The 13,523-nt window shown below is 36.0% G+C and overlaps 1 protein-coding gene across 2 annotated transcripts in view; it reads right to left on the bottom strand.

Moving 5' to 3' along the window:
• The window catches only part of LOC121735552 (protein lozenge-like), a 62,120-nt gene that overhangs the window by 39,307 nt on the left and 9,290 nt on the right, over positions 1-13,523 (bottom strand). Inside the window, exons 2-3 of one of the 2 annotated variants that reach the window (XM_042126399.1) lie at positions 8,978-9,106; positions 8,483-8,603 (exon numbers count right to left, since the gene is read on the bottom strand). In XM_042126399.1, the coding sequence (XP_041982333.1) occupies positions 8,483-8,603; positions 8,978-9,106 (250 nt within the window). The remainder of the gene's footprint in view (positions 1-8,482; positions 8,604-8,977; positions 9,107-13,523) is intronic. The other variant, XM_042126398.1, reaches the window with a different exon arrangement.

Below are 13,523 nucleotides of genomic sequence, written 5' to 3'. Positions count from 1 at the left end.
ATTATGGTCTAATCAACGATCGCTAGAATAGTCACAAAACCGAGTGTAAAAATTCGTATGTGTGACTCGCAGTTTGCCGTTTGAACTATAGTCTATGCTCCATAGTTAAATGATTATTACTATTGTGATTTGTGATCAAGAGCAAGCCGCAATACACAAGATCGATTCTCGCTCTTGAAACCTTGAAGTCTACATCAAGCTAAAATCTAACTTAGAAGCACAATATGCTAGAAATTAGAATTTTCGATCATGCAACTTACCTCACTGCCAGTCGTGTCTATGTTATAACATTAACAGCTATCCCAGCTGTTAAGAGTCCGGGTGCCAACGCAATTCTCTTACAAACGTAATACCAATTTTGCAGTGAATCTTTGTACAGGAACCTAGGTAATTACTATCTTATAAGCTGAATAATAACTCAAATCTGGTAAATATGCTCGTATGGGAATGATATAACATAGACACGACTGGCAGTTAGGTAAGTAATAAGTTGCAGGATCAAAGATTCTAATTTCTAAATTCTTGCACATTGTGCTTCTACGTTAGATTTTAGCTGATGTAGACACAGATATTAGGGAATATATTATGCTATAATTATATAGATAATAATTCAGAAGGCACATTAAAATAAAGAGTTTTGAAAATCGGTGTACAAACGGTAGAACTATTGCTTAACGTAATATATTGGATAAACAGAAGAAATAAATAAATAATTTTAAAAACTTTAACATACCTAAGCATACCCAATTACGTTCATAGAACATTAAAACATAGTATTGTATGTTGAATGACAGTACACTGTGTGGAAATAGCCAGCTTTTTGGGCGCACGATTTGCGGTCGCTAGTAATGAATGCACCGATAAATACGGAATAAAATTACAGTTAAAATGAGTGGATTAACATGTCTAATACAGATAATACGCTTGTACCACTCGATTTAGTATAAATGATTGATTTCGACGCGTTTAGGACTTTATTAATTAAAGCTGGAATGATGGGCTTAATGAGGTGTTGGATAAGTAACTTCGGATGTTGTATCTACTAGATACTATCTACTCAGTACACACTTTTAAACTAATATTATAGATGCGATTTGTGTCTGTTACCTCTTCAAGTTTAAGCCGCTAAATCGATTTTGATGAAAGTCATGAAGATACCTTGAGTCTCAGAAAAAGAAGTATAGTTTTTAAAGTAGAAAATTTATGCCGCATATAAACGAATTTTGATGCAACAAAGTTGCGGGCAAGTTTAGTATTCAAAGTGGGAATTGAACCATCGACCTCTGCGGGGCTAAAATTATCGCTTTGAAGAATCATGATATGAATCATAATATGATTCCTTTTTCTAAAATCGCAAAATGCAACTCTGCTTGCAAGTTGCAATACATTTCTGTATTTTTGTACTGATTTGACATTTGTCAGTTTGACAGTTTTGACAATTCATTTGCTGAATTGATTGAGAGGAATTGCTAAATGTGACCATTTTAGCCCCGCTGAGCTACGCTCTAAACTACTAGACCACGGCGGCCTTGTTATAATATTGTGACCCTTAGTAACACTATAATCACTGAAATTTTTGGGAATTACCCATTTATCGTAGGTAATTTATCCTTATACGCGCGTTCCCATGCAGATAGTAACGCGGCTTCCGGGAACGCACAGCGAGTCAAGACTTGAATCACTGAATGTGCTGATAAGTTAAATCGTCATATTATAGAGAAACTATTAAATAAAATAATACGTGTAGCACTCGGAGACAGACGCGGTAAATCTGTTGCATAGCATTTTTAGGGTTCCGTAGTTATCAACTTATGCAATTATGATTCGCATACGTCTAGTCGTACGCACACAAACACCGTGCCGAAGTCTGCCGAACTGAAACTTAGGCGATGCGCTCAAAGCTCGTGATAAAAGCTATGTAATAGCTTAAAAGTTATTTCAAAAGTTTATTATTAATCTAAATATAAAATTGACTCAACCATCAGTCCGTCACTCATTAGAGACTAGAAATTATTTAAAGACGAAATGACTAATAAGATATTATCGTCACCCGCGTTTTGAAACCTCCGTCCTTTTTAGTCAGCCCGAAAATTAGAACCAGTTCGTCTCTCAAAAGTGGCCAACAGTGAATACTTGATGAAGGTTACGATACAAAACATAATATAATATTTTTGCCGTTATCTTAAAATCACTATTTAATATAGCTAAGAGGCAATCTTTCGTGTTCAATACTGCGTTTTCCGAATTCTGCGGACTGAGCATTGACTATGCGCTGACATGAATAGTTGGCTCCTAAAATGTTACATTTTGGGAATCTTATGGCAAACATTTTCTGAGCAAGATAACTTATTTAAAGCGAGAGGCTAAACAACAATAATACTCAAACTTATGTTATCAAGAGTGTTCCTTTAAAGAGTGAGCACGGGCCGTGTCGGGGCTCAGCGTGCCGGGGCTCATCGAAAAAATCCGCCTCCATACAATTTGTATGGAAGCGGAAATCCGCTGCGCCCCGACACAGTGTGCGATACGCGCATTCCATAAATTGTATGGAGGCGGATTTTTGCGATGAGACCCGGGCCCCCGGCACGCTGAGCCCCGGCACGGCCCGTCTCAGTGTGCTCACTCCTTTAGCATTCACGTTTGTCATTTCGCTCTAACACAAAGTAAGCGCCATCATATCAGGAACAAATCACCATAAAACACCCTTTAAGCCTGAGAGGTGTGCCACGAAGTATAAGAATTATGGCATTTAAAATCGCTATTAAATTACGTTCTTCATGATCACTCATCAACAATTTAGGAGCTAATACAATGTGCGGCCGTAAAACGTAACATTGTAGTCCAGGAGGTGTTGAGAGAATATTCAATTATTGTGCGCGGGCGCAGGGGTGAGCGGCCATCTTGATTTACGACGGAGCGTAAATCCTGAGTGACATTTGCGAGACGAAGTATGTCTTTTTAGGAAAACGCTTGCGGTGAAGATCGTGATGGGTATGGAGAGACCGATGTGTCTTTGTGGAGGGATGTAAAGATATTATGTAAATTGGTATGGAATAAATATTAGATAATAGGTTATGTGTAAAGACCGCCTACGGATACAATTAGTTCAAACGCTTAACAAACAACATTAGCGGAAAATTCTAAGATATGAATCTCTTTGAATTTTCCGCTAATCTTGATAACTGATACCCAAAACCCAATTATTTCTGCGTGCGATGACATTTGGAGTTAAAGATGATTTCATATTTAGCATCATAATTCCAAATTCCGATATGAAGAGATGATGGCAACATCATTTGAATGGTCACACTTGGTCATGGCGTTTAGCCCGGCCGCACATTGTCCGAATTCTGACCAGAAACAGTTGAATTTCGCCGGACCGCCACCCCGCACACTATCCGAAATATCCTTCCGGCGAGTTCGAGCTCACTCGGCTCAGTACAAAATGTAAGAGACAGCGCGGACGTTCAACTGTTTCTGATCAGAAATTTCGGACAATGTGCGGCCGGGCTTACAGACCGTTTCCAATTATGGTTGATGAGCAGTTTTGACAGTTTTATAAGAGTCAGAGTATCAAGTCACTTACTTCCTTCTTACAATATATAAGTTATCACAAAATAACACCATTAATTTATTACAAGAACACTTAATCACAGTTTACTATTAAATATAATACAATAAGTAGCTCAATCAAACGCGATATAGAGCAGATTGGTAGTTCGCAATAACATGACTAATATGTTGAAAGTATTTTACCTCTTAAATGAACTTTACATCAACGACATAAGGACTAATCTCATATTCTCAGAGGTAGATTATTTCTAAATGGTCAGGATGAATCAGAGCTGATACTAGGTCAATACAACCTGTCCAATATGTTTGTCCTTAGATTTTATTCTATCAAAGTAAAATATTATAGACATAGCACATCGAGGCAAAATGTAGGACTAAGGATTATTGTGGCCATTTCAAAATTTCAGGTACGACTACATAGCTGTTTCCTGTCCGAATCCGGCTTACTAAAAATATTCTGGGTTTATACTTTTTAAATCGTTGACAAAAGTGTATTTTTTATAAAATTAAAATTAGGGGGAAAACGAGCAAACAGTTCACCTGATGAAAATCAACTACTGCCGCCCACGGACACTCGCAACATTAGAAGAGTTACAGGTGCGTTGCCGGCCTCAGAGGAAATACGCTCTCTTCTTGAAGGTTTACAGGTAGGGCTATGTGTAACAATGATAATAGAGGACTTTAGGGTTATAATTTATTAATCATTTTTACTGTCAATACTCAGACCAATAAAAAAGAGTCAATATTATAACATAACGCGTTTGTTATGATCATTTAATTTCATTCATTAAATTTTAGGAGCGACTTGCTAGGAACTAATATAGTTTACTACTAGGGTTTTTCTATTGTAGTTCCTAGAGGACATATTATATTTAATATTATGTACAGTAGTTGATACCAGCTGCGCAAAAACTCGTATATCGCGTGGGAACCGTATATTTTTCCGGGATAAAAAGTATCCTATGTCCAGTATAGACTAGATATTGCCGCCAAAATCAGAAAAGAGGCTGTGACATACGGTCGGACGTATAGACAGACAGACAGACGAAATCTATAACTTTTAAGAGTTTCGTTTTTTTCTTTTGGCTACGAAACCGTAAAAAAGAGATAATATTTTGACATTTTCATCCCAATGCTTTGTGGACTGTCAGTAGTGTTCGGTTAAAATAGCTGTTAGCTTATTTAGGCAAAGAATTTAAGCTGTTTTTGTCTCCCATTGATATTTTGATACACCGTCCACCTGAGCGAGCCGAAACTGAGTCACAATCAAGTCACAATCACATCGCATTAGGCGGTCATCTCGCGGCGTGTCGGGTTACCGCGGGCGTGGGGCTTCGGCAGCACAGGGTTACCGGTTACGAGCATAGTGCTTGTTTTATGCTTGTAGCTATTTTAGATAGATCATAGAAACATAAGGAATGCAGACTAATATTATAATAAATGAGAAATCGTGTCTGTCTGTCTGCGTGTATTTTTACGCCAAAACCGATAAAACGATTTTGCTGAAACTTGGTTTGGAGATACTTCGAAGGTGATATGATTATTTTTGTCCCTGATAACCTTTCGAACGTACTTTACATAGACCAACATAACTTGAAATACCTTTAACAGTAAAAGCTCTATACATAAGCTCTCTAATGTTCAAGCTATTAGGCACACGTTCCGCCGAATGATAATGATCACTCGAATCATCACTGATGACTCTATCACGAGTCCAAATTGTCACGAGCTCTAAATATCATATTTAGAGATAGCTTTACTCGTAAATCTATATGACTCTATGTAGAGCATAAAGTTAATATACCTAGCGGAATAGAGAAACAAAAGCCTGAGCAAGCGAGATGTCACTATCAGTAACACTGCGTGGTAAAAAGAGACGTGTGATACATGACAGCAGCACTCTTTTTTTGACGTCCAGTCGGCACGTGCTTCACGTTGATAATTTAATCTCATAGAAATCATGTTCAATCATGCTTGTGTGAGTGTATACGTACACATATTTTTACACACAGATGAAACCAATTTCGGTTTTATTTGACAGCTCGAGATTGTTGCTCTGTTGCGCTAGGTATATTAACTTTATGATGTAGAGTTGCCTATACCTACTTTTTTATGACACGTACTTTTCAGTCCTCGGTAAAAATAGGGTGCTACAAGTTTGACGTTTCGTCTGCCTGGTTGATATGACATAGGTCCCATAGGGTTATAATTTAGTTTTATTTATGTGCGACTTCTCTTACACATATTTTTAGGGAGTTTAAAAGTAATGGAGGTAAGTATTAAGTAAATAGTTTTATTTTTAAGGACGTGTAATAATTAATTAATTGTGCGGTCTAAATCACATACTAAATAATTTATAGGTAATATTTCTTTATTATCATAATATTATGAATGAATTGTATGTTACCTACTTCTCGACTGAATATACCGTACTTATGTAACACATCTTCTTTTACTTCACTGTTAACATTTTCATATTATTATTATCGTTACATGTGTTATTTTGTATTAAAATTAAATGTATAACCTACCTAAAGCCAATTACATCCATCAAAGAACTTTCTAGAAAACTCATCTCTGAGCATTCTCTATGTGTAGACAGCATTCTCTATGTGTAGACAGCAATATTGCGCGAACGAAGACGACAATAAAACTCACTTTCGCATATATCAAGTTGTATTTTAATTTCCAAACCGCAGAGCTCGCGCTTTACTGTTCCATTGTGCCCGGCCCACATGCATAAACCTAACGAACTAAAGTCTTTTATGAATATAGACTAAATAACTATAAAAATATGTTTTCAGCTTAAACGCGTGTTCTGTTATTATTCTATGAATAAGCTATGAATAAGATCAATTTTGCATTAGGTACCAAATTCAAATTTAGAAATGTCATCTCTTGATGTTAAATAATATCTAAACAACCTCTTGAATTGCCTAAAAACCGATTTAAAAAGGTATATATGTTCAGTAGTTTCTGAGATAGGGTATTTTAATTCACAATTTTCTTTCCATGTGCACACATTATCTCATTTGGTTTTACATTGAAAATTCATATTATGTAGAAAACTTGCAACGCTATCTCTTACCAAAACTCTTCTGCTATAACTAAATTTATTGAAAAATTTTCAAAACTATTAATTTGTAAGTACTTTGTTTGTGTGTATGTTTTCTATTTTCTATAAGTAACAAATTCAGCCTTGATTTTAGAAGGATTTAATTTGGATGTATCTATTCACTCTTTGAAGCCAAACGTTAACCAAACCAATTAAAACGTTAAGAGGATACCACAGCGGCTAGTGAAATGAAAAAAAAGTACGTGTAATACCTATAGCTGTCTCCCTTACCTCAAGCCTATACCGCAGAACGCGATAGAGACAACTGCAGAAAATCCAAAAAATCAACGATTCGTTGTCCCCTGATTCCTTCTCCAAAACTTAACCGATTTAAGTACTTTTTTCATTAAAGATTAAAAAAAGGCTTGAGCTGTGTTCCTATGTTTTGCTTTTTTTGTATAATCTATCCAAATCTGTTTTCTGGACGTTTGAAGACAGTGGAAAATCTGGCCATTTTTTTGGGTTTTTGAACGTTCATATCTTATTTAATAATTAAATTATGAAAAAAAAGAAAACATAGGGACATTGTATTAGTGGCCGTAGATATTCAGGAAAAAAATTATAACTCTACTAGCATTATCCAGGGAGGAAACAGGGGACAACGTTTGTATGGAAAAAATGGCGGTGTGGAATCCTCTTAAACTTCTGTGAAAAAACCTCGGAAACCGCAGTTTTGTTATAATCTTTTAATATACAACATTGACCAATATGTCAAAATATCTCATTAGTCTTAAATCACTGGCCTTGGGCCTGTATTCACTTTGATTAGTGCGAGTTAGTAAGTACAAGTGATAAGTACAGGTGATTAGTGATTAGGAGAAAATAAATGAATTGCACAAATCAGTCGCTGTCCACACTTGCTTTCTCCTAATTAGTAATCACCTGCACTTATCACTAATAATAGTGAATACAGGCCATAAAGCGCGCTAGATTCCTAGGTCTAGATTACCATCGATAATTGCTTAATCTAGCCCGGCCTATGATTTGTGCATGTGTTCGGCTAGTTTACAACTAGGGTAGTTTACTGGGTGTCTGAACGAAGAGTTATCGTTGACTAGATGTTGCCCGCAATTGCGTTGCGTGTAAATGGAAAAGCACTAACAGAGAAGTTGATTCCTAGGCAAATGGAGGACCTACGTAGTTTGGTCGCCATACGTCAAACCCAGCCGACAGATCACAATTAACATTTAATTGACACGATCCGACCAAATGACGTTGGTCCATCAACTGCCTAGGAATCTATTTCCTCGATGGTACAATGTTTAAGATAAAAACCATCGTTGTCCTTTTCCGACAATCACAGCGTTTTCCCAGCAATTTGAGTATAATAAAGTAACAAATACACGTCACACTTTCGCATTTATAATATTATATACAAAAGTTTTACGAGTAGATAATATAATATACAAAAATTTATATAATGATAGAGAGGTCTTTGTAGAATACATAACTTTTTTTTTATTTAATTTTTTTTGCAATCATCCTGTAAAAATAATGCTCATTTTGTGCTTTTAAGGAGTGAGCACACTGGGACGGGCCGTGCCGGGGCTCAGCGTGCCGGGGCTCATCGCAAAAATCCGCCTCCATACAATTTGTATGGAAGCGGGTGCGCGTATCGCACACTGTGTCGGGGCGGATTTTTGCGATGAGCCCCGGCACGCTGAGCCCCGACACGGCCCGTCTCAGTGTGCTCACTCCTTAAGAGTAAAATACAAATAATGTTGAAACCTACCTCTACGGTTTCCCACTAAACGTAGGTATACTAAAAATAATCAAAACCATAAAAAATCTTACCTCTTCCACTTCTCCCGACGAACCTCAGATCATTGAATTTGGCGACCCTATTCTTCATCACCGCAGTGTTATTCCGTAACTCGGCTGACACGTTCTCGTCGTTGCCCGCTCTGACTGTCACCTGGGTGTTGGTAAAAATAGCATTAGCAATAATTTAATTATTCGTACTTGCAAAAAAATACGATCATGAAAAAAATAACGTCCGCGCTGTTACGCACCGCGGTGCTAACTGCTATTGAACCTGCTATTTTTCACTATCCGAAATAATACTCGACGCGAGAGGTGCAATGCGAACCGAGAGTTAATAATAATAAATCATTTATTTCAGACTAAGTCCATAATTTGTTAGTAACTACAATACTTAAAAACTATGTCAGACATAATCAAAAAATTAATGATGCCGCGACTTTAGCAAAGCAATAGCACGTAGCATGCTATGACACGAAAAATAGCATGTTAATGAAATTAACAGAGAATAGCATTTATTCCCATTACCTGGGTGCCATCCAGCACGTCTCCCAGTGCCACCACCTTGAACCCTCCCGGCAGCGTCTTGTTGGAGCGCCAGTGCTGAGGCAGCATGGAACACATGTAGTCGGGGCTGCCCGTGCGAACTGCAAACAACTATTTTTAAATCATTTGCTCTTTGGGTGGAGAAACGTGGTAAAGAGAACTTGTGCTATAAGCGTGACCATCGGAACTAATGTGGAATAACACCCGATAAAATCGAGTAGGTCTGCCATTTACCTATGAATTTCTTGTACTTCTTGTACTATCTGAGTATTTGATTAATAGGCAGATGGCGGACCGACGTGATTTGGTGGTGGTAACATTGAATTGACTTAACCCCACCGAATGACGTAGGTCCGTCATCTGCCTACGAATCAATTTCTTCTATGGATTCGCCTATGAACCAATTTCTTCTTATACTTACTATCATAGATGGTGGACTTACGTGTAAAGTTAGATTGACATAACCCATCTAATAGTTAGTGTAGGTTCGTCATCTGCTTATAAATATACTAGCTGTCCCGGCAAACGATTATTTGCCATATTATATAAAGTATTTCGCCCGTATATAAAGTATTTTATTGAAGTGACTAAATAAGTATGTCACTATGGCAACCTCCATCGCTATCCCGTCGCACAAACAATGGTCAGACTCGAGTTGTAATAATTTACAATAATTTATTTAACAAATTCACTTATCAATATAATAAGTACCCAGTAGCCGATTCTGTGGGTCTCCACTGAATATGCTTATATTTGGTTAAAATTAGTAACCGTGTCGGAGGAGTACGCGGACTAGCATTGTGACACGAGAATTTTATATATAAGATTTCTTCCGTTTTTCGATATGAACCAGTAAGTTCCTGAGATTAGTGCGTTCACACTCTGAAGCTTTGTAATATACTTAAGTATATTATATAGTCAGTCAGTATGTGTGTGTGTGTGATTATAATAAAACAGTAACGTAGTAACGTATACGTCATGACCCAATTTAATTGTAATATTACCTAATTAATATAATTATATCCGTATACGGTAAATATCATTTACCGGTAATTCTATAGTAGGTAGAACAGATAAAAATTAATGATACGCATACCCCATTGGAAAATCCAGGAATTGATTAGTACAGGAAAACTATTAGGTACTTTATCCTTCATAATTTGTGGTAAATGACAATTAATTTGTTTCAAGTGTTGCTAGGTGTGATAATACAGAGGAAGTTACAAAACGGTTAGTCGGAAGGTAAAATTTTATAATACGAATATTCTAGAAAATTATGTGACTTGGTGGACGACGGTGGGCAATCCACGAAATAATAATAATAATAAATATTTTTTTCATCAAAACATTCTACATACATTATATTAAACAAATGTTGGCCTTCCCTATTAAGTACTAGTGCACCTGTGTCAGGAAAGGCCACTCTAATTCCTTAGCATACTCTTATTTACATTAGACTGATGAAATAGTTACAAAAATTCAGATTAATACCCACGCCGGTTTCGGTGATGGTGGCCGCTTCAATTAAGACCAGGCCAGTTACGTATTTAATTTTGTAATTAATTTTATAGTGCCCAAGTATGTGCGCAGTACACAAAAGTTTTTATCCCTTTACTCTCATAATCCGGTAGGACTAACTACCGACACGACTGGCGAGAGATCAGGACCGACTTACTCTACAAAACTGACCTTGTACTATTATCTATTCTGTGCCTGCCCCCTTAGTGACCTTACCATGAGCTCCTAATTATTCCTTACAGATTTCGCTCAAACAAAAAACACAATTTTGTTTATATGTATAAATAGAGATAGAGATCATAATGTATTTTGTTTCTACGCAATTTAAAAGCAATATTAAAGTAATACTGATATTAGAGCTCGTGGTACGCACCCAGAGCCATATCTGACTTCCGAAAACCCCACAATCTGTCAAATACACTTCTATTTGATAAAGGTCGTTGGACTGAGAAAAAACGTAGTTTAGTGGTTTTTCTATTTACGGAAGCAAAACCGATTACAGCCGCAAGTGGGTGCGGTAAAGGGTTGTCTCCCAGCTGGTGAAAGCGGCACCATCGAGGTATTGAAAGTTTTTATTAAACTTAGTGTTAATTGATTTTTGCGGTTGTAATTTTGAGATTGGTGAAAATGTTGCGTTACCTTACTTTTCTTCAAAAGAAAATCAATTCTATAAGTGTTTTGTGTTTATATTACTTAGTATAGATTTATTCATTTGAGCGAAGTTACTTATCGCGCGTTCGGCGTAAAGAAGGCTAGACAGAACGATATTTGACCTCGATACTTTTTTATAAGTACCTGCATGGTAAGGGCAGAGGGCGTTGATAGTATTCCTGTGCGTCAACTAGATGGCGTTTTTTAATATTTTTTTTGAGTATATATTATGTATGTTTTTTTTAATATATGAAATAACTTCGTTCCATTCGGGTGTCCCTTGACACCTCTCAAGTTTTATTATTATATTTAAGTTCGTACAAGTTCTCAAATATTTCGCTAATATCCTGCGGACCGGATGTAAGGAATCTAAAAGGTAAATTCTACTAATGACTCTACCTGAACGTTTTGGCACAGGTTATAAAATGGTTATAACTTTTTAAATAACTTAATTCTTTCTAAATTGGATAATATTTAGATAATCTATCAGAATATATCAATTTATGTAGAGTAGGTAAATATCAATATGAATAATATTCATAAATATGATTATTGATTTGTGTTTACTCTATACTATCACTTATTGCATAATTATTCAAAATTTAATATGTAATTGGATATACAGATTATGAGTCTATCTAGATAGATAGACTAGCCATGGCCTTTATATTGCAAGTAATTGTGTAACAAATCAGTTGTGAAGTTCAAGGAAAGGTTTGTCAACAATTAATAACACATATTGATGCTAGTAGTAATATTAAAATTGTGTCTGTCTGTTTAATCTTCATTTTTGGTTAAAATTGCTATAAATATACCGCGCGAAATAGCTATCCTATTTCGCGCGGTATATTTATAGCAAAAATGGATAAGTATAGGAAAATATATGGTTCGAAGAACAAGGCAATATAAATAAAAAATATGTTATATCTTTTAGTACAATATGTTATCTTAATGTAGTAAAATATGTTATCTATTAGTACAGATGTACTAAAAGAATAATTTATTTAATATAATGTTTGAAAAACATTTTTCTTGCTACCAATTTGTTTTATCTAAGGGTTAACAGATTTCTAGGTAGACGGCTATAACAGTACCAATTTAAATGCCAACTATTAACCGCGCACATAGAACTATCTACTAATTAATAGTTAATACATGTAATAGTTTATTAATATGAAATAAGGGGGCAAACGAGCAAACGGGTCACCTGATGGAAAGCAACTTCCGTCGCCCATGGACACTCGCAGCATCAGAAGAGCTGCAGGTGCGTTGCCGGCCTTTTAAGAGGGAATAGGGGAGGGTAAGGAAGGGAATAGAGAAGGTTAGGGAAGGGAATAGGGTAGAGGATTGGGCCTCCGGTAAACTCACTCACTCGGCGAAACACAGCGCGAGCGCTGTTTCACGCCGGTTTTCTGTGAGAACGTGGTATTTCTCTGGTCGAGCCGGCCTATTCGTGCCGAAGCATGGCTCTCCCACGTATATATAATTCTTTGTTGCTCACCAAATTTTAGTCTAAATGTATTAGACTAAAATAAATTAAAACGGGGTATACCCGAACGAAGTTAAAAATATCACCAGGCATTATACAATCAACAACATAATAATTATTATACCATCAATTAAAAAACCCACTTCAACCACGTCTCGAGATATACATAAACATATTATGACTTCATCTGACGGATAATACAGTTGTGTGTTGCGAGTTGCGACGTCACATACAACAACTGTACATATATTGTTATATTCTCGTAGCTATGAAAATGGATCGCTAATGTGTGTGTAAGCACTAATCTGGAGAACGGCTAAATCGATTTCACTTATTCTTTACTGTGTTTCTTAATGAATGAAAGGTTGTTATTTGGAGAAATATTTTAAAAATTCCGTGGATGATTAGAAACTTTAAGAATTCCTCACTACCGTAGAGAATTAGGTCATTATGCTTCAGACAACTTAGTAGATATGACGGGATGACCGTCGGGCCCGCTAGTTAAGAAAATTCCAACTCACAATAATATATATATATATATATATATATATATATATATATATATATATATATATATATATATATATATATATATATATATATATATCTATATATATAGTTAACAAATAAAACATTACACACACTACAACACACACACTAGGAAAAATGACAGATTTTTGAGTGACAAGCCTATACATACGAATTATACTCTTATTTATGGTTGAAGTCTGTTGACAAATTGAATATGGATTATAATTTTTTTTTATTAAATCTTAGAAACTATATTAGACAATGCTTACACGGCCAGTCTGAGATCAGCTGAGTCCTAGAGACAAGAGTTGAAAAAAATATGATAAAGTCAATATTTTT

The sequence above is a fragment of the Aricia agestis genome, chromosome 17 (assembly GCF_905147365.1).
Source record: "Aricia agestis chromosome 17, ilAriAges1.1, whole genome shotgun sequence".
Lineage (NCBI taxonomy): Eukaryota > Metazoa > Arthropoda > Insecta > Lepidoptera > Lycaenidae > Aricia > Aricia agestis.
The sequence above is the reverse complement of the archived record's forward strand: the minus strand, read 5'-3'. Positions and strand labels throughout refer to the sequence as shown.